The 21,026-nt window shown below is 33.9% G+C and overlaps 1 protein-coding gene across 3 annotated transcripts in view; it reads right to left on the bottom strand.

Moving 5' to 3' along the window:
- Positions 1–955: 955 nt before the first annotated feature.
- LOC140967195 (uncharacterized) overlaps positions 956–21,026 on the bottom strand; it is a 26,184-nt gene continuing 6,113 nt past the window's right edge. The window contains exons 2-24 of one of the 3 annotated variants that reach the window (XM_073427596.1): positions 14,593–14,810; positions 13,893–13,998; positions 13,700–13,801; positions 13,548–13,607; positions 7,546–7,624; positions 7,174–7,321; positions 6,442–6,565; positions 6,132–6,312; positions 6,019–6,047; positions 5,402–5,550; positions 4,671–4,773; positions 4,164–4,259; positions 3,973–4,025; positions 3,768–3,891; positions 3,552–3,614; positions 3,406–3,465; positions 3,160–3,321; positions 2,780–2,853; positions 2,567–2,660; positions 2,161–2,297; positions 1,989–2,069; positions 1,351–1,456; positions 956–1,275 (exon numbers count right to left, since the gene is read on the bottom strand). In XM_073427596.1, the coding sequence (XP_073283697.1) occupies positions 1,198–1,275; positions 1,351–1,456; positions 1,989–2,069; positions 2,161–2,297; positions 2,567–2,660; positions 2,780–2,853; positions 3,160–3,321; positions 3,406–3,465; positions 3,552–3,614; positions 3,768–3,891; positions 3,973–4,025; positions 4,164–4,259; positions 4,671–4,773; positions 5,402–5,550; positions 6,019–6,047; positions 6,132–6,312; positions 6,442–6,565; positions 7,174–7,321; positions 7,546–7,624; positions 13,548–13,607; positions 13,700–13,801; positions 13,893–13,998; positions 14,593–14,810 (2,427 nt within the window). In that variant the 3' untranslated portion in view covers positions 956–1,197. Of the gene's footprint in view, positions 1,276–1,350; positions 1,457–1,988; positions 2,070–2,160; positions 2,298–2,566; positions 2,661–2,779; positions 2,854–3,159; positions 3,322–3,405; positions 3,466–3,551; positions 3,615–3,767; positions 3,892–3,972; positions 4,026–4,163; positions 4,260–4,670; positions 4,774–5,401; positions 5,551–6,018; positions 6,048–6,131; positions 6,313–6,441; positions 6,566–7,173; positions 7,332–7,545; positions 7,625–13,547; positions 13,802–13,892; positions 13,999–14,592; positions 14,811–21,026 lie in introns of those variants that run through there. The other 2 variants (XR_012173547.1, XM_073427606.1) reach the window with 2 other exon arrangements.

Below are 21,026 nucleotides of genomic sequence, written 5' to 3'. Positions count from 1 at the left end.
AGGGTTTTCGATTGGGACTTGGCTGAAAATTCCAGCAGCTTGTGGCCTCGTTTTTGTCGGTTTTGGTGGGCTGGAAAATGTGGTTTAGAGGCGGGTAGGATGTATTTTAGGCATGATTTGAGTTTGGGAAAATTTGATTAATTTTCGGGTTGATTCGGGTTAAAACCGGGACCCTGGTCCAAGTTTTAAAACGAATTAGTTAAGTTTTGAAACATGCTCGAGTTTACGTCTAAGAAACACTTTTAATATGTTTTGAGATGTTTTAAGGAGTTTGGCAAGCTTCGGGTCAAAAATTTAGAGGTCCAGGGGTAAAATGGTCATTTTGGGTTTCCAAGGGCAAAATGGTCATTTTGCACCCGAGGTGAGATTTTAGTCCTGGCAACGCCCTGAGCATATAGATTGATCCATCGAATAGAGCTGATACGATAGAGCTGATACGAAAGTCACAACTAACAAGTTGAATTCAATTAAAAGAAAATGTATACGTATATGATGCTATGATGAGTCATGTTTTGACATGTGATGATTTTGTACAACACGTTTACGTTCATGCTTTTAAGTTAATGAAATGTATGTTGATTCCAGTATTTTCACTACTGTGTGCTACATATATGTACTTGCTATTAACGATGCAGGTGTGTTGAGTCTTTAGAATCACTAAGCGTGTTTGATTGCATTTTGGACCTTACAAAAACGAATATATTTTCAATCTAACAGTAATTGTGATGGATTTGAAATATATGTTTAATCATCATCCAAATTAAATTCTTTCATTCTAGTCAAATACATCCATCAAAAAGTAACATTACATTTTATATAATAAAGTTGATCCTTATGAATACTATGCATATTTACTTAATTAGCGTTACCCTTTCCATATTTAATAGTGAATGGGAGATAAAGCACTACATAAAACAGAAAACTTACACTCCTACATAAAGAGAAGAATAAACTATTACTTGCGATTGAAGATTTGATTAATTATCATCATTCCACTTCGCATGCAATATTGCAAGCTCTATAAGAAAGTAGTCAATGCTCAAAAAAAATCAATTGGAAGCTAATCCAAATAAATAATTTGCCAATGTTTGTCGCGCGACCGGGTGAGTGTCATCACTAAATCCCGTATTTCTTGTAGGATCTTCTAATTTTTGTCCCTACGACATTGAAACACTCTCTTGAGAGCACATGCATAGATTACAGTCCATACATAGACGGGACACTCTGGTATGGATCACCAAATGTAGCCACGTTTCCAGGCCTACTAAATACAATCTGCAAAATATATATCTGTCGTAAGTTCATCAAAGGTATCACATTAGCGTTTTCTTTGTGAATCTAAGGGCATACCTGATAATTTCCAAGAGTGCATGTTTTGAATCCAGCAGCACAATAGTCAAAATAATACTCCCATGTCCGGATGAACTTTTCATCGAAGCCCAGTGCAAGAATTTGACTAGAAAACCGCAATCAAATAATCAACAAAAACCTTTTCAAGATTGCACTATCTGAAGCTGAAAATTTTCTTTATAAATCATTATTCAGCATGCTGCATGACAATTGATATTGGGTAATGGAAAGATACCATATCAGGTAAAGGTCTAGGAGACTGTTAAGATGGATTAATATGCATAAATTAATCAAATTAATAATTAGCAGCATATCATAGATATTGGTGGAGTAAACTAAATTAGGATTGGACATTTCAGATGGTTCAAGCACGCTTGATATTTATGTGTAAGATGCAATAATTTGAAATGAGTTCATTAAGTGTTACTTGAATGATTTAATCAGAGTCTGCAATTCAGATAGGATTCAATGGCGGAGAAGGATTCATGAGCCTACTTTACTAGTTAGAAACCAAAGATTTTTTAATGATGACAAATTGTTCAAACTTCAAATATCGGAACAGCCAGATTCCTTTGGCCAAGTTCCCATTAAGATCTTTGAGGTCCAAATTTACACTGAACAGTTGCCTTTTCTTTTACCTTTGGTTATCCAAGAAATTTTCCCTCCAACATCTTAGAGTTTGATAATAGTGAATTCCTACGTCTTCCAGGTGCTCCACGCTGCAAGACAACTAATTTTCTTAAGTTTTTCCATAGGTGTTGCAAAATAACTGCTTAAAAAGCATAATTAAAAAGTAAAAATAAATTATACCAAAGTCTAGAAGCAGCAGCCATGGCTGATGTTACTCGACTAAGTGAAGGGAGGCAGCCACCAGGAAATATGTATTCTTTGATGAAATCTGAGCTGCGCCTGTATTCGTCGTACCTCTCATCAGGAATTGATATGAACTACGAAAAAATCGACCATATCTAATGTTAGGATTACATAGTCAATATTTGACATGATATACCTGAAAGAAAAGAGGTGGTTGAGTTATTTAAACGGTTATGAAATGGAGACATTTTAGGATGGGTACATATGAATGTGAACGGTTGTTATTGCCATGTTACATCAGACGTTGAGTGAATCAATTATTATACTGATACGATTTAGAAGAGATAGTTAATGAAAGTGAAGTTGCTGTTGATTAAGCACTAAAATGAATTGCATTGCGTACCTGAAGAACAAAAATACCATTTTCTGCTAAAACAGATTCACAGCTTTTGAAATAATCTTCCATAAACTCATGTCCTACAGCTTCCAACATCTCACTGCAAAATTATCAGTATGGTAGCGTATTTCATCCATGACACAAAAGAATCTGATAGAGTGAATATTTTTAAATTTGGCGCTAAGCCAATTCAACATAGTTCAAGCAACAGAAGCTCACCATGATATTATCCTGTCGTACTTGTTGGTATCAGGCAGTTGGCGATAGTCACAAAGAAGAAACTTTATGTGATCCTGAAATAAGAATCCTCTTAAACTAGAGACTATATTTTAAACTTGAAATCTCTGTCGTACTTGGTGTTGCGTAGTTGGTGATAGTCGCATAGAAAAATTTCATTTGATCCCAAAATAAGAATCCGCTTAGTAAAATATATAGCAACGTTAATGCACAAAAATTGCACTTATTCATGTGAAAAGGCAATAGTTTGCATGTCTCTAGCTAGTTCTATATCCGATCTTCCAACAAATGTAAAGAATATCTTGAAACAGGTTTGTGAACATTTTAAATACAAATCAAACTCATCATAATCATATGCGTACCTGTAGACCAGCTTCTTTTACTTTCAGTTCAGCATACTGCAGTTGCTGTTCTGATAGAGTGATGCCCGTATATTTGCATCCAGTTCGTTTAACAGCTTCAATAGCTACACTACCCCAACCGCTACCAATCTCTAGAATGTGATGTTCCTTGCTAATTTTTGCCTTTAAATTAACAAAAGTTCAGCTTCTGGAGAAAATCCTCATGGTGATACTGAATCGATACATCATTAAGAAAAAGGTTTAGACCTTTTCAATCAAAAGAGATATTTTCCTTATCTGTGCAATCTTCAAGTCTTCACATTGAGTCTTCAAAATTAAATAATGGCGTGTTTATTACTTCTGATAAAAAAAACTTATTGCTAAATAGAAACATCAAAACCATCATCTCTAACCTTAAATATTGCGCAGGAGTATGTCATTGTCTCGTCCAAGAATAGAGAGAATAGTTCATTGCTCTGAAACAGCAAATATCATGCACATAAATTATGACATGATCCTCTAAGTATGATGGCTAACGTATCGAGGGTAAACAGAAATGTTCAACCACGCAAGATAAAAATACTATAACATACGGTATCCGAGCTCTCGTGTTCATTTTGCACACTTACTAAGTCATAGTGCCTTGAGATGTTCCGGCGTGCTTGTGTTAGTGTATTCTGCCTTGAAACATGTTGATAGAAATATTTTGCAGATGCTACAGCAGAAGTGAAAAGCAATGGTGTCCACCATCCCCTAGACACATATAAGTCATACTTTCACATGTTTATAAGAAGATTTAGTGAGTTTGATGGGAAAAAACTCACTATTCCTCACCTTCTATTGTTTAATTTTGAGGTGGTGCTTAAATCTCTATTGGCAATAAAAATCTGCATGGTGAACATTGAGAAAGACCATTAATTACAGTATGGTACACATAAATATGAATTAAATGAGTGATTTTAAAGATTGAAAATCGTGTTAGAGATGAAGTGTTCATGCTAGATATTTTAACTCCAATTTCTTACCATGAAAAGGTTGAGCAGACCTTCATACTTGTCAACAAAAGAAAAATCTCCGTTAATATAGGCATCAGCAAGGCCTAAATCTGCTTCAGTTGCAACCTGTATATGTACAAGAAAGGGAATACATAGTAGACAATTTCCATTTGAATACATTCTACTTTTCGTCCATTTGCATTTCAAATCTTCCAGTAAGCTTGTTATTTCATCTTCAACTTTAGGATTAAATATTCCCCTTGGTTCCTCGGCACCGTTCGGCTCATGGGATTGAACGATAAAAGATGGGATAAAGATCACATAACTATTTTTAACTCTAATTATTGTAAAATTTGAGTCAAACGCGTGATGATCCAAGAAGGTTGAATCTCATCCTTACACCATATGTTAATCGAACTTTCAAACAATATGTAGAACACAAGGCGAATATTTAGTTAATATAGTAGAACACGTATTGTAACAAAAGATTAATAAAATGTCAAGGATATGGTTGTGTGAAGGGTATCCAATTATTACCTTCCAATAAAACTGGGGAGTATGAACTCTGATTGAAACTTTTAAGACGCTATTTTTCCTGGTGCCTTCAAAGGTAAAAATTGTACCACCGTCTTCCAATAATCTGTTGCACCCAAAGTTTGGTAATAACGGTTTCTAAATGCAGTTATTATCCTACAAAATACAATAAATTTAAAAAATTGTGAACAAAGAAAAATTACAAATCAAGAAACTAAAAAAGACAACATATTCTCATGATGAGTGAGATTAGCTACTGTTAAAGTCAATGAGCTATCACACAAGCACGTTTCGCACCAGAAGTAACCATAAAAGATATAGTGGTTGAGATCATGGCAACCAAGGTACGACTATAGACACTTGTTTAAGATTGTTGAATACATTCATTATTGATAACTAGAGGCATTTGCAACAAAGTGGGAGGAGATTATGAACAATGGACTCAAAGAAGAAAATGAAAGAGATGTCAAAATTATTTAGATCTTCATTTAAAATATGCTTCAAGACTTCACTTTGAAACACGGTATAATGGATACAAGATATCTTTGTAACTCCCTCCAGCTAGTCTCAGACAAAGACTTTTCTGATGATGAGAAGGATAACATCTCTTCACATATGAACCTCAAAATCTCTAAATTATGTTCCCACTCAGTATACCCAATATCTCAAAATTCTCAATCAATAGCAAGCAAAAAACATAAAAGACAGTTTTCCTTTTTTCATTAGAAACTCACATAAGGCAGCCCGTAGCAATAAAATGATCGAGAAACCTAGTTACAAGAAGACGAGCTCCTGTTTCTAGCCAAGACGGTACCATGTGTTTGGGGTTATTCTGCACATTGCAACTCTTTCTGAGCAAGCCATTTGCAGCTAGTATACCTGCCTGTGAGGATTAGAGTTGAGTTATTGCTCAAAATGTTTAGTTGCCTTTTTCTAATATGGAAACCGAAGATTATGCTGTCAAATTAAAAATAAGCTAATTTTATCCCTCAGCCAATGCCAGCCAATTTTATTTGTTTCTTACAAAGAATAAATACCTTCTATATCAGTACCTTCTTTTAATAGGACACTAAAGGTATTTTGGTTGGGTTGAACAATTTAGCTACACACTCCACGCCCTTCGTTTTAAATGTATAAAATCTAAAAAACAGAAATCACAGGTTTTGAATCCTTATGCAGAAGCTATCATTCTTTCTTTCGTAAAAAGTCTTTATTTTCATAAATTGATGGATTAAGATTTGATTAGGTTCTCTTTATGGCACCATGAGCTGTGCACCTTATTGATGTTGTGGATCTAGCAATAATTAATTCACTTAGCGTGACCTTTTCAACGTATCATATGCGTAAGTACCTTTACTCCATCCTCGTGGAAGCCATAACCTGAAACAAAATGTAATACAGGAAAATTCAAATCATATTCCCTATTGCAATTCTCAAAATACCAGTGACTTTTATTCAACATACCTTGATATGCTCCGCAGAACCAGATTTTCCTCTTTCCTTGGATTAAATTAAGCTCAGATGAAGCTTTAGACGCAGCTACTGATGGGATTGGGTGTCCGGTTGACCATTTAAGCAATGTATGCTCTGGCATTTGAGGTGGATTCAGAGTCACGAGGAATGGTAACCCTGCCTCTTTAATGTTCTACACTTATAGAGTAAACAATTACAATCTTCTAGCATACTACGCATTTGGTACAACTATAGTAAGAGTTTTTTGGTGAATAAAAGTTAATGTCACTTGTTCACGCATGATGATGGCAGATCTACGAACCTGAAGTGTGTTAAGCCAATATGTAACACAAACTTTGCTATTGACAGTCCCCAGGAAATTCCATGCGCTCCATGCTGCTGGAATTTTGGGCATTAAATTTTTGTCACGGTGAAGGAAAACATCGCTGCAGAAAGAAATAAAATGTGACGCATTGTGAAAATCCAAAATAAATTTTAGCATTGTGATCAAGAACAGAAACTCACTTCTCATTTCCCTGAAAACTAAAATACAAGGAAAAAAAGTATAACATGTTCCAAACATACGTGTACTTTATACCCTTAATGTTCACATAATGGCTGTTGGCATTGCGTATTTTAGAATGAATTGAAAAGTATAATTTAGTTTCTCATTAAAGGTTGTGTTCCACTAAGAGGACATTATCATGCATTATATTTTAATTTGATAGAGAAAGAGGAGTCGTTTAAAATAGATTGACAGAAATATTTGAATAAACAAACCTGGAATATGGGTGAAAAAGACAACCTAAGATATAATGTCTAGGTCTATGGCATAGGGTTTTCAAATAAACTCACTTAAAAATTTTAAAATGTTTTCAGTTTGAAAGGAGATCATCCATGCACCATCTTTTCAGTCCATGTTGTTCAGCAGTATTCACTCTTTTAGCACATAATATAACTCCACATACTTATTCATATTAAACCTGGAGCACGTTAAATAAACAAGGAACTCAATAAAATAAGTTTTATCCAGGAACAAAACAAAGAGAAGCACCTGTAGGCATAGCGAAATGCACCAAGAATTCTCAACTCATCATATGTCGCCTGATCCCCAATCATTTTTAAGACATCAGGAGCATGCACAGCTATTATGCACTCGTCGTATGTTTCTTCCATTCCATCCTTACAGGTTACAGCACAACCTGCAGTCCTCTTTTTAGATTCATTTACAATTAGAATAATTCATTAAGATGGCTATCGTTTAATATGAAAAAAAGTTCTTCAGTACATTTTTGTGTTTACACTCATATGGAACAACTAAAAATCGAAACCTATTTTTGGCTTCATAAGTTCTGCACATTAAGATTTAAGGAGAAAAGAGGTTCAAAACTTAACATAAAATGGGAAACAACAACTCAATGCTCACCCTCATCATTTGTTGTGACTGAATATACTTCTGAATTTTTTTTTATTTGACAACCTCTGATTTCCAACATTTTCTTGACCTGGTTTCGATTCAAATACAATTTGGTACGGGTCAAATCTAATCTTAAGACAAATAACATAAGTTTAGGATGATAATTGTTGGTCCCACTTGCGGTAATTTGAGATAATAAAACCCGAAAATAAAGAATAAACTAGACACCGAGATTCACGTGGAAAACCCCTGAAAATTATTAGGGTAAAAACTACGAGCAAGATGAAAAGAATTACACTATAATATTTTACGGTGTACAACTCACTCACCAAGTTTCAAAAGAGAACACACACTCTCTTAATACAGGAGAACAAACACCTCACAAATATTATAGTACTAAGCACTCAAATGCTATAAGACGAGAGAAAACTCGAAGAAAGAATGATTTCAGAATGAATGGGGGAGCTCTATTTATAGAGCCCCTTGTCCGTGTGAAGACGCGTATAAAACACGCCTTCAGTCTTTTATCCGAAATAGCCAACCACCACGTTTTTTTTTTCACAAATTTAGCCAACCACTAAATCCTTTTGTCAAACTTGTCTGCTGCATTTATTGATCTTTGTCGACATTTCTCCTACTTGGAGATTAGATTGAGAATCAAACATATCTCCACACATCTTTTCAATGTTGCCATCACATGCTGCTTACGTTTCTGTTAGGCCACTTGAGGATCTACACCACTCAAAGTTATCAATGTTCACAGGCTTGGTCAGAAAATCAGCTATGTTATCTTTTGTATGAATCTTTTGCATATCCACGCTTTCTTCTTCTACTACTTCTCGCACAAAGTGAAATTGTACTCCAATGTGTTTCGTCCTGGAATGAAAGGCTAGATTCCTTGCGATGTGCAAGGCACTCTGACTATCACAAAACAAAGAAACATTCTCTTGTTTCTGCCCGATCTCCTCCAATAACCTTTTAATCCATATTGCCTCCTTCCAAGCTTGAGTAGCTGCCATATATTCTGCCTCCGTTGCAAATAATGCAACAACTGTTTGCAGTTTTGAAACCCAGCTTATTGCTCCCCTCGCAAGTGTAAACACATAACCAGTAGTAGATTTCCTTTTATCAGAATCACCTGCATAATCTGAATTGACATAGCCCCTGAGTGTAAAATCCAATCCTCCATAACACAATGCAGCATTTGAGGTACCCTTAATGTATCTAAGGATCCTCTTGACAGTGCTCCAATGCTCTCGTCCAAGATTCGCCATATACCGACTAACTACTCCCACTGCTTGAGCAATGTCTGGTATTGTACAGATCATTGAAATTGTACTCCAACGTGTTTCGTCCTGGAATGAAAGGCTAGATTCCTTGCGATGTGTAAGGCACTCTGACTATCACAAAACAAAGAAACATTCTCTTGTTTGTGCCCGATCTCCTCCAATAACCTTTTAATCCATATTGCCTCCTTCCAAGCTTGAATAGCTGCCATATATTCTGCCTCCGTTGCAAATAACGCCACAACTGTTTGCAGTTTTGAAACCCAGCTTACTGCTCCCCTTGCAAGTGTAAACACATAACCAGTAAAGATTTCCTCTTATCAGAATCACCTGTATAATCTGAATTGACATAGCCCCTCAGTGTAAAATCCGATTCTCCATAACATAATGCAGCATTTGAGGTACCATTAATGTATCTAAGGATCCTCTTGACAGTGCTCCAATGCTCTCGTCCAGGATTCGCCATATACCGACTAACTACTCCCACTGCTTGAGCAATGTCTGGTATTGTACAGATCATAGTGAACATCAAACTTCCCACTGCTAATGCATATGGTACTCGAGACATCTCCATCCTCTCTGCTTCACTGCTAGGACACATATCTGAGGATAACTTGAAATTAACAGGAAGAGGGGTCGATATTGACTTACTATCCTGCATGTTGAAGCGTTGCAAGGCTTTCTTCAAATAATTTTTCTGAGAAAGCCAAATCTTTCTATTACTTCTGTCTCGGTGAACTTGCATCCCTTGAATCTTGTTTGCTGGTCCCAAGTCCTTCATATCAAATTCCCTAGCCAACTCTGCCTCCAATCATTGGACCTGATCTTTGTTGGGGCCTGCTACCAACATGTCGTCCACATACAACAACAAAATGATATAATCATCACCAGAGCTCTTGAAATATGTACGAGGGTCTGCACTCAGTCTGTTGTATCCAAGGCTCGTGATATAGGAATCAAATCTCTTGTACCAACAGCTCGACGCCTGTTTGAGACCGTACAGAGATTTGTTCAACCTGCAAACCAAGTTCTCTTTGCCTTTTTCCGCAAAACCTTCTGGTTGGAGCATATAGATTTCTTCTTCAAGATCTCCATGAAGAAATGCAGTTTTCAAATCTAGCTGTACTAGTAGGTAAAACACCGCACATAATGCCAACACTACTCTGACTGTTGTAAGCCGAACCACAGGAGAAAATATCTCATTGAAGTCAATACCTTCTTTCTGAGCATACTCTTTTACCACAAACCTAGCACGATACCGCTCCAATTGGTTATTGTCATCACGCTTGATCTTATAGACTCATCTGTTTTCAATAGCTTTCCACCCTCGTGGTAGTGTAACAAGATCCCAAGTTTTATTTTTGTCTAATGCCTCTAATTCTTCTTGCATTGCTATCATCCACAATGATACATCCGAGCTTTGAGTAACCTCATGGAAACTCGATGGCTCACCATTCTCTGATAATAGACGATATACAATATTGCTTTCAGTGACATAATCTGAAAGCCAACCTAGTGGTCTTCTGTCTCGAGTGGACTGCCTCACATTGGAAACTTCAGACTCAACATGTTCTTGTTCTTCTTGCTCTGGTACTACGTCACAAGAAATTTGATCTTCGTCCGTCTTATTTTCCACCAGAAATATAGTAATTTCTGTATTCAGCGTGCCTTTGTCTCCTTTTACTTTATCTTCCTCGAAGATAACATCCCTACTGATGACAAGCTTGTGAATAGTAGGATCCTAGAAGCGAAACCCCTTTACTACATCGGCATAACCCAAGGAGATATATTTTCTGGATTTCGAATCCAACTTCGATCTTTCTTGTTCATTGTATAGAACGTACACAGGACTTCCAAATGTATGCAAATGAGAATAATCTGTCGGCTTCCCAGTCCACATCTCCATTGGAGTCTTCAGATCAATCGCCACTGAAGGAGAACGATTGATAATATAACAAGCAGTTTTGACTGTCTCCGCCCAAAATGACTTGTCTAGACCCGTAGTCCTCAACATAGCTCTTGTTCTGTCCAACAAGGTTCTATTCATCCACTCTGCCACTCCATTCTGTTGAGGTGTGTAAGCCGTCATGAATTGTCTTTTGATGCCTTCATGTTAACAATATGCATCAAATTCGTCACTGGTATATTCTCCTCCATTGTCAGTCCTCAAACACTTGATTTTCTTTTCAGAATCAAGTTCAACACGCGGTTTGAAATCTGTGAAAATCTGGAAAACATCTGATTTCTTCTTAATTGGATATACCCAACATCTCCTAGAGAAATCATCAATGAACAAGACAAAGTATCTCGCTACTCCTAGGGATACAACCGGTGCTTGTCAAACATCCGAATGAATTAGCTCCAATATACTTTTGCTTCTGGCAATAGAATTGCCAAACTTTAATTTGTGTTGTTTACTGGTAACACAGTGCTCACAAAAGGATAGTGACACTTTAATAAGTCCTGGAAGCAGATTCCGTTCTGAGAGAATTTTCAACCCTCGTTCTGACATATGCCCGAGCTTTCTATGCCATAACACTGTTAATTCTTCTCCTGAACCAATTGATGCAACAGCTAGTTCCGCCTCTTTGTGTGTTTCTCCAAAAAGTACATACAGATTTGCAGCAACTTTTTCCGCCTTCATAACAACAAGCGCAACCCTTCACAATTTTCATTATCTCATTCTCGATACGAGTTTTGCACCCGATGTCATCCAATTGCTCCAAGGACAAAAGATTTTTCGTCAGTCCTTTCACATGTCGTACCTCCTGTATGGTGCGAATGGTGCCATCAATCATTTTAATTTTGATAGTACCAACCCCAGCGATTTCCAAGGCATGATCATTTCCCATGAATACAGATCCTCCTGAGACTGGTTCATAATGATCAAATCATTCTCTCTGAGACGTCATGTGCCACGTCGCTCCTGAATCCATAATCCATGTGTCACAAAGTTTGTGTCTGCCTTCTGCAATTGTTGTTGCTTGGCTGAATAATATTTCACCACTGCCTCAAGTACTAGTCACACCTCCTTGAGAACTCTTGTCGATACTCGTACACTCTTCTTTCTGAGCATACCCTTTTACTACCAACCTAGCACGATACCACTCCACTTGGTTATTGCCATCACGCTTGATCTTATAGACCCATCTGTTTCCAATGGCTTTCCTCCCTCGTTGTAGTGTAACAAGATCCCAAGTTTTATTCTTGTCTAATGCATCCAATTCTTCTTGTATTGCTATCATCCACAAGGATACATCTAGGGGTGTGCAATGGTCGGTTTGGTTCGGGTTTAATAAACTTCGGTTCGGTTTTTCGGTTTACGGTTTTTCGATTGCCTAATCCTAAACCAAACCATTTTAATTCGGTCCGGTTTGGTTTTTTGGTATTACGGTTTGGTTATTACGGTTTGTTTAATAAATTTAGTTATAAATGAAGTTGTACGTTATAAATTTTAAAAAAATATAATAAAAAACCACAATCAAATTGGTTTTGATTATCTTACAAAAATCAAAATAAAGTAATAAAAAACAGACATAGCTATAATTCTTCTTACCAATTTGTTAAGTGTCTCACAAAAATCAAAATAAAATAATAAAAATATAGCTATGACAATTGTAAGCAATTTGGAATTTGGATATGCTGATAGTGAATAATTCCAACATTGGATCTATCAACTCCTACAACAAAAATCCTCAAATGTAAGGAAATGAAAATGTCAACCTATTACGAAAGAGAATAAGTTCATATAAATTAGATCAACTTAACAAACCTGATTGCAAGTCACAACTATATATCAATAAGGCAGCAAATAGTAAACATAATGAAATTACTTATATTAATTATTTTATTATTTATTATATTTTAAATGGTCGGTTCGGTTTTTTCGGTTTTAAAATTACAAAAACCGATAACCGAACCGAAAAACCGAAAGCACAAAAAATCAAAACCATAACCGACCGAAAAACCGTTTAAACCGAACCAAAAAAACTGAAATTTATGGTCCGATCGGTTTTTTCGGTGTAAACCGTTTAATGATAACCCCTAGATACATCCGAGCTTTGAGTAGCTTCGTGGAAACTCGATAGCTCACCATCATCTAATAATAGACAATATGCAATATTGCTTTCAGTGACATAATCTGAAAGTCAACCTAGTGGTCTTCTGTCTCGAGTTGACTGCCTCACATTGGAAACTTCAGACTCAACATGTTAGTGTTCTTGTTCTTCGTGCTCTGATACCACTCAGCAGACAAGTTTGATAAAAGAATTTAGTGGATGGCTGAATTTGTGGAAAAAAAAAACGTGGTGGTTGGCTATTTCGAATAGAAGACTGAAGACGCGTTTTATGCGCGTCTTCACACGGACAAAGGGCTCTATAAATAGAGCTCCCCCTTCATTCTGAAATCATCCCTTTTTCGAGTTTTCTCTCATCTTATAGCATTTGAGTGCATAATTCTATAATATTTGTGAGGTGTTTGTTCTACTGTATTAAGAGAGTGTGTGTTTTCTTTAGAAACACAGTGAGTGAGTTGTACACCGTAAAATATTATAGTGGAATTCTTTTCATCTTGTTCGTGGTTTTTACTCAAATAATTTTAGGGCTTTTCCACGTAATTCTTGGTGTCCAGTTTATTATCTATTTTCGGGTTTTATTATCTCAAATTACCGCAGGTGAGACCAACAATAACCACTCAAATTTAGAAGTCCAAAACGTATAATTTACCCTATTGACATAATTTTGTGAGCGCAACTTGACAGTAAGCCATTGAGGACGACCAAGAAGCTGCAGATCAAATCAGGCATAGGATATAAGTAAATAAAGAAAATATGGAAGGTGTTTTTTGGTTAAATCACACAATGGAGACAACAACTCGCCTGTAGAAGATGGTGATTGCGACAAAATGAAAGTATTGAATAAGCGGAGAAGCTCATTACTCCTTCTGACGAACATGACCAAATTGAACCACAGATTGGAATCTGCAGAATTGCATAGAAAGTATGTTGGTTTAAGTCAAGGTGATGAGGGAAAAAATGAGCCACAATATGTGCAATATTTAAGACTTCTCACAAGATAAGCCTTCTGGAATAACTCAGAGTATCCATGTGACTTAATAAAATGCCCCAGTGTTTCATTCCGATCAATGTCTGGATTGTTGTCAAGATTTTCAAGATAACTGCCATAAGATAAACTCCAAGAGTAAATCAATATAAAAATTAGGATGACACCTCATGAAGGTACGACATCATGCAACTACATATGTAATACAAGGCCTAATGTACATTATATGGTGACTGACGCTGTCCACCCCTATTGACTTCGCCTCAGCCTTCTACGATTGACTACTAACGAATGATCAAGTTTGCCAAACCCACTAATAGTTTGTGTTCGTTATTGAGAAAGACAGACGCAAGCACAAATCTGTATGGGCTAAAGAAAAGCTTTGCGTCTGTTCTCGTTTTACAGAAGTGAGTATTTAATATAGTTAGACAAAGGCCATTATATAGCCTTACATGTCAATTATTAACTCCAAGTAATTGTGCGGTGTTGCTACATTTGACATATTCTTCCGACCTAATATGATGAAATATTGATCCCACATAGTTTTCTAAAACCATTAAACTTCTCCCATGATCAGACATAGAATATATACATAGGTATTTAAGAATCAACCTCATGCAACTTTTATCAAACATACGGCACACAACAGAAACAAAATGAACATCAAAAGATGATTGCATACTTTCTTTATGACCAGAGAAATACTTACATCATTACATCAGCCTTGAACTTAATAATTTCTCTGATCATTCTCCAAAAGTTTGGGTTCAATATGTTCTTCTTTTGTGCAAACAGACCCGATAAACCATTCCGACTTCCCCATTCACATCCTCGGCCTTCGTCCAAGCTCACTGCAAATGACATGTCGGATAGCTCCATGTCGACCCCAAGATTCTCAAAGAACTCCATCGTGTTTGGATATGTAACCTGTGCAACAACCAAGAACTTTCTTCATAACCATTATTGACGTTTAGTTTAAATGATCTTTGATCACAAGAACTGATACTTTTGTAACAAGGAATGAAACTAGCTAGGGGGGTGATCACGGGGATAAATTGCGTAGAAAATATTTAAATTTTAGTGATAAATTATAATTCTTGCTATAATAAAATTCATAGATATTATTATAATGAGTGTTCGAGGTGAGTGTTTGAGGTGCGTGTATAATATAATATATGAATATTATGCATGACATATACATAAATTATTTATTAATTTTTTTTTATTTACGAGCCGTTGAGGGAGGGTTGTGTTTTTTTTCCAAAACGAATGAAGAAAAACAGGAATCATGGTTAAATGGAAGTATTATTTTTTGAGAGAAAATAATATTTTAAGAAAGTCCGAAATTATATGCTAACTTCTTTCGAAATGTTATAATTTTTATACTTGATAAGTAGTCATAAATATCAAATTCAAAAAATATTTGAAAGATGAATGCAAATAACTCGAACAGAATTCTTCAGGATCTTAATTCAAGCCACATAACAATTGACTTCATCATTTTCAGTTTTATTATTTAACACTATGACTAGGTCTCTTATGAGACGGGTCAACTCTATCGATATTCACAATAAAAAATATACTTTTAGCATAAAAAGTAATATATTTTCATGGATGACCCAAATAAGATATCCGTCTCACACAAATTTTTGTCTAACACTATATACTGAATAATAGACGAATTACTAGATATAAACACATAGAATCAATTAGGACAATTTTACAAAATCAATGAGGTCATTTTTGAAATTGGAATTTGTGTAGCTCCCGTAATTAATTAATAAACCCCAATAAACTTTCTTTGTAGTATACAAATTTGAATCTAAAAAAAATCATATTTATTTGTTAAAATTGTATTGTGCAATAGGATACATAATTTTTTTTTTCAAAAAAGTTAATTTTAAATAAATAATTATGGAAGGAAGTTTACAAATTTAAATGACCTGAAAATAGAAAATTCCAAGTATATGTTTATATATTTTAAAAGCTAATTTTAGTTGCATGATTTGTCCAATAAATCTACAAAAAAATCACATAAATTACGTAAATTATTTGTGGGCAAAAATGTCCAAAGTGGTCCCATGGGAATAGGGATGACAATTTCATCCGAACTCATTGGAGGATCCGATACTCGACCCGAATAGAAGAGGGCATTGAGGGATTTTTAGACCCGATTAAATAATTGGGTAATCGGGTATGGGGATTTTCGGGTTCGGGTATGGAGGCGGGTTTGATATAATCTGACCCACACCCGACCCGAATACCCGTTTAAATTAATATATATATATATATATATGTATATATAGTAATTATATTTATTTATATTAAAGATTCATCAGTCAATCGACCGATTTACGGAGTTNAGATGGGGATGAAATTCAATACCCGATGGGTATGAGTATGGGTATGGGTATGAATTTAATAAATGGGTATGGAGATGGATGTATGAAATCCGACCCATACCCTACCCATTGTCATCCCTACATGGGAACACGTGACAAACCTTTAAATGGACCAAGCAACCCCCTCCCACAAAAATATTCAATCAAATTTTCAACAGAGACAATGACAACCACCTACTCTTTTGCCACNCCCGCAAATGCGACAAAATTCAAGGCCCATGGTGACCAGTGCCCCTTTATTTTTCAAGAGCCGAGAGGTTGTCATAAAAACATATAATATATGACAAAAACTTGTGTGAGATGGTCTCACGGATCGTATTTTGTAAGACATGTCTCTTATTTGGGTCATCCATTAAAAAGTACTACTTTTTATGCTAGAAGTATTATTTTTTATTCTGAATATCGTAGGTTGACTCGTCTCACAGATAAAGATTCGTGAGACCGTCTCACAAGAGAGCTACTATATATATATATATATGTATGTATGTATGTGTGTGAAACTTTTATTTCTGAATATATATTAAACTTTTATTTTTTCTATTATTTATTTTCCAAGGATATCAATTCCATATAAATAAATTCTTAATTACCACAACTAGCCTTAGAGATGTAAAACGGGCCGGTCTGCCTCGGTCTCCCAACAAGCATGGCATAACGACCCATCATATTGACAAGTTGTGGGTTAGGTTGGTAAACTAGTCAAAAATTCAATATATATATATATATAAATAATTCTAAATAATATAAAATTTTTAAAATTCATGAACCATACAAAGGAACCGTGTCAAGTCTAACCTCTTGTTAAAAAAATATGGAGTAATGCACCAAATTGTTTTCATGTAGAGTTATAAAATTGAGTCAAATCGATTTATATATATAGTTTATAGATTTTATATGATCATAAAAAAAAGCCCTTGAGTCTAGGTAGACGTGGATGGGACTAGTGTTATGTGACATGCATATTTTTCTTTGACAATTTTTCTGTAAAAAAATATAGGGAATGGATATTTATACTCATTTTTATGTTAATTACACTCAACTTCATGCTAAAATATGTGTCAAATTTATTCACAAATGAAGTTCCAATAACAAGAAATTGAGTGTAAATATCAACTCAAAAAAATATATAATTTTACTATGTTATGATACTTATAGATTAGTAAATATCATGTAAGATTTACTGAAATAACTTAAACTTTTAGATAAATTAGAGAAAAAATCGAGAAAAGATAGAGGAATGTTAACTAACAAATATTATAAAAGGTAAAACTGTAAAGAAATTTTAGTGTCACATTTATATACAAAGTAAATTACCACAAGGTGCTAAGTTTAATAATATAATAAGGCTATGTTTGGTAGCCATGATAAGAGAATGATTATTAAATAATCATCTCTTATCTCATGTTTGGTTCATTTTTAATTTAACATGGAGACCCTTGATTATGATTGAAAGCCCTCATTATTTATGTTATTTTTGTAATTAAATATCCCTCCTCAAAGGTGTGATAATATATAATTTTTGAATAATGATAATGATAAGATTGTACATTGACCATAACACAATTGAATTGTTTTCTTCAATATAATATGAAAATTAAAATTAGTGAAAATTTAATAATTAATATAATATTTAAATTTTTATTATATTTTTTTATAAATTAATTTCATATATTTTTATTATTTTCAATCATTTTAAAGAAAATAAATTTTAATGCAAACCTATCTTAAATTAAATTTTTATAAATTTCTAATCTTGTTAATTAATTTTTTTATTAAAATAAATATTTATTAAATTCTAATTTATTTTGTTTAATGATTATCGTAATATTTTCAAATATATTTCTAATAAATATATTTAAATTAATTTTAATAAATATAAATTATAATTATAAATATTTAATTATCTATCAAATTATTTTAAAAATATTTATAATTATTTTAAAAAAACAATAATATTATAATTATTTCTAAACTTTATTTAACATTAATATTCAAAATATTATTACTATTTTAATTATAAAGTAAATGCATATTTACAAATTTATTTTTAATAAATATATTTAAATTAATTTTAATAAATGCAAATTATAATTATAAATATTTATTTATCTATCCAATTATTTTAAGAATATATATCTAACTAACACTTGGGGCATTTTGGTCATTGCAATAAAATTTAAAAAATTAATCAATCATTTTAAAATCATACCAAACACCATGTTATTTATCCCACCATACTATTAATCCATATCTCTCATTTTTTAGTCATTTTAATTACTAATCATTTACTTATCCCATCATACGTACCAAACGGAGCCTAAGTGTATAGAAGTCGATTTATGTTAAAGCTGGAGATTTTATCTGATTGTGAAAAAACTCGCGAGACAACCATATTTTTATTATATTCTGACCTGTTTATATCTTGTGTAATATAGGTTTCTAAAACACTATAACAATTAAATCAAAAAAATTAATTTACGTACATAATAACTAGTCTTCATCATTAAAAATCTACCCAAATTTTTCCTTACAATGCAATGCATGGCGATCTTATTTGATACTATCAAATGAGCTAGTTCGAATTGGTGCAAAAATCTTTTCAACTATAACCCAAATTTTATTGAAAAACAAGATATTACGAATTGCAATGATGTTCCCTAGAAAAAAAATAAGACAAACATGCATTACCCCAAATCAAATATGTAAATTTGATCTGCACTCCCTAATCCCAAATAAAAATTATTTTTCAGTTACATGTAGGGGTGGGAAAAAATACCGAATTTTCGGTATACCGAGATTATTGTACCGAAAAAATACTGAATTTACCGAATTTTCGATATTCCGAAGATTTTGGTACAGTACGGTAATGTAACAATACCGAATTTTTCGATACAGTAACGGTATGTAATTTGAAAATTTTGGTATATATCAAAATACCGAAAAAATATACAAAAATTTTAAAATATATAATATTTTAAAAAAATAAATTTATAAAAAATTTAAAATGTAAGGTTTTTTTCGGTATAAAACGGTATATACCGATACTGTATCGAAATCTCGATATACTGTACAATTTCGGTATAATCGGTATGCTAGCTATATGTATACCGAAAATTTCGGTACGATATCGGTATAAATTTTCTTATACCATAATTTTCGGTACGGTATACGATATATGATTTTCGATACTATATGATATGGTACGATACGATATATTGTTTCAGCTGCCTAGTTTACTTGTTTTTCAATCATAGCTCCCTCGTAAAATTTTAAGTATGAGTTTATAATATTTTTTTTGCTACACTAGCACTTGTAATTTTAAAATTTTGATTACAAAACATTCAGATTTTAGCTTTGATATACAATATATTGCTAGTATGAAACGACTCAAATTAGATACGATTTTTAAGTATTAAGTATAAAATTAAAATAACTTTTTTCCTACACTAGCACTTTTTTCAAATTTCGGCAGAAAACATTTATATTGAGGTATTGATTTACAAATTTTGAAGTATTAACTCATGAAATTAGATATGTAAACTAAGATTTCTGGTATTTATAAAAAAAGAAAAAGAAAAAGAAAAAAGAAGAAGTTGTAAATAGAAATTTGTAGCAATATACAAAGAGAGAGTACGTCAATGATGATGATTAGTTTTCCAATATTATATATTTGTAAGTTGATTTTGATGCTTGTTGGTTTGTTGAGTTTAGTGGTTATACTTATTCCAGATTTTTCCACTCATACTGGTGTGTCAATAATGATGTGGTTCTACCACCACCTTAGGTCTAGCTATTGATTGGAACGAGAGTAGATATATCTTTTCAAAGATATAATTGTTGACAAATTCAGTCTTATTCGGTTATATTGAAATTTTCTTACAATTATTAATGAAAAAAATTTGTGTGAGATGATCTCACGGGTGTATTTTGTGAAACGAATATCTTATTTGGGTCATCCATGAAAAAGTATTACTTTTTATGCTATGAGTATTATTTTTCATTGTGAATATCGGTAGGGTTGACCCGTCTCACAGATAAAGATTCGTGAGACCGTCTCACAAATAAAGATTCGTTAGACCGCCTCACGATAAACCTACTCATTATTAATAGAGTAATATGTTTGTGCACATAAGAAAAAATTCCAAATTTAAAATGATTTTATAATTAATAGACTATGATACTCACGGGAAATTTAGGGTCCGATTCCGGCGAGTGTCACTAATCCAGACGCAGGATTTGAAATAATCCTGAGCCTGAAATCACAAATGAGACCGTTAGAAGGGGGCCAGGAGGGCGTCCTGGCGTAGCCCCTCCGACGCTCAAGTCAGAGACTTAGGATATATGAGGGGAGCAGCTAAGGGCGCTGCTGAAAACAATATAGTGAATGCTAAATCATACGCTCAAACCTGGTATTTATAGGAGAATACTTGGACTGCTCATGGGCCCTTCACCTGTGGGCTCTAGAGATGGGCCAGGAATTTGGGCCTGATCTTGATGGGTTCATCGTTGGGGTATCAGACTACAATTAGATATGATAATGGGGTGGGTTAGTCATTCTCATCTCCACCTCCCGAATTGTATCATCGCCTCAATCCCCGCTCTTATCCTAGTAAAAATAATAATTGAGCGGGGGCAGAGGTGGGTTCGGGAACCCAAACCCGAACTTATTATTACTATTATTAATTAATAATAATAATAATAATAATAATATTATTATTATTATTATTATTAATATAGAAAA

The sequence above is a fragment of the Primulina huaijiensis genome, chromosome 2 (genome assembly GCF_012295235.1).
Source record: "Primulina huaijiensis isolate GDHJ02 chromosome 2, ASM1229523v2, whole genome shotgun sequence".
Classification (NCBI taxonomy): Eukaryota; Viridiplantae; Streptophyta; class Magnoliopsida; order Lamiales; family Gesneriaceae; genus Primulina; species Primulina huaijiensis.
The sequence above is the reverse complement of the archived record's forward strand: the minus strand, read 5'-3'. Positions and strand labels throughout refer to the sequence as shown.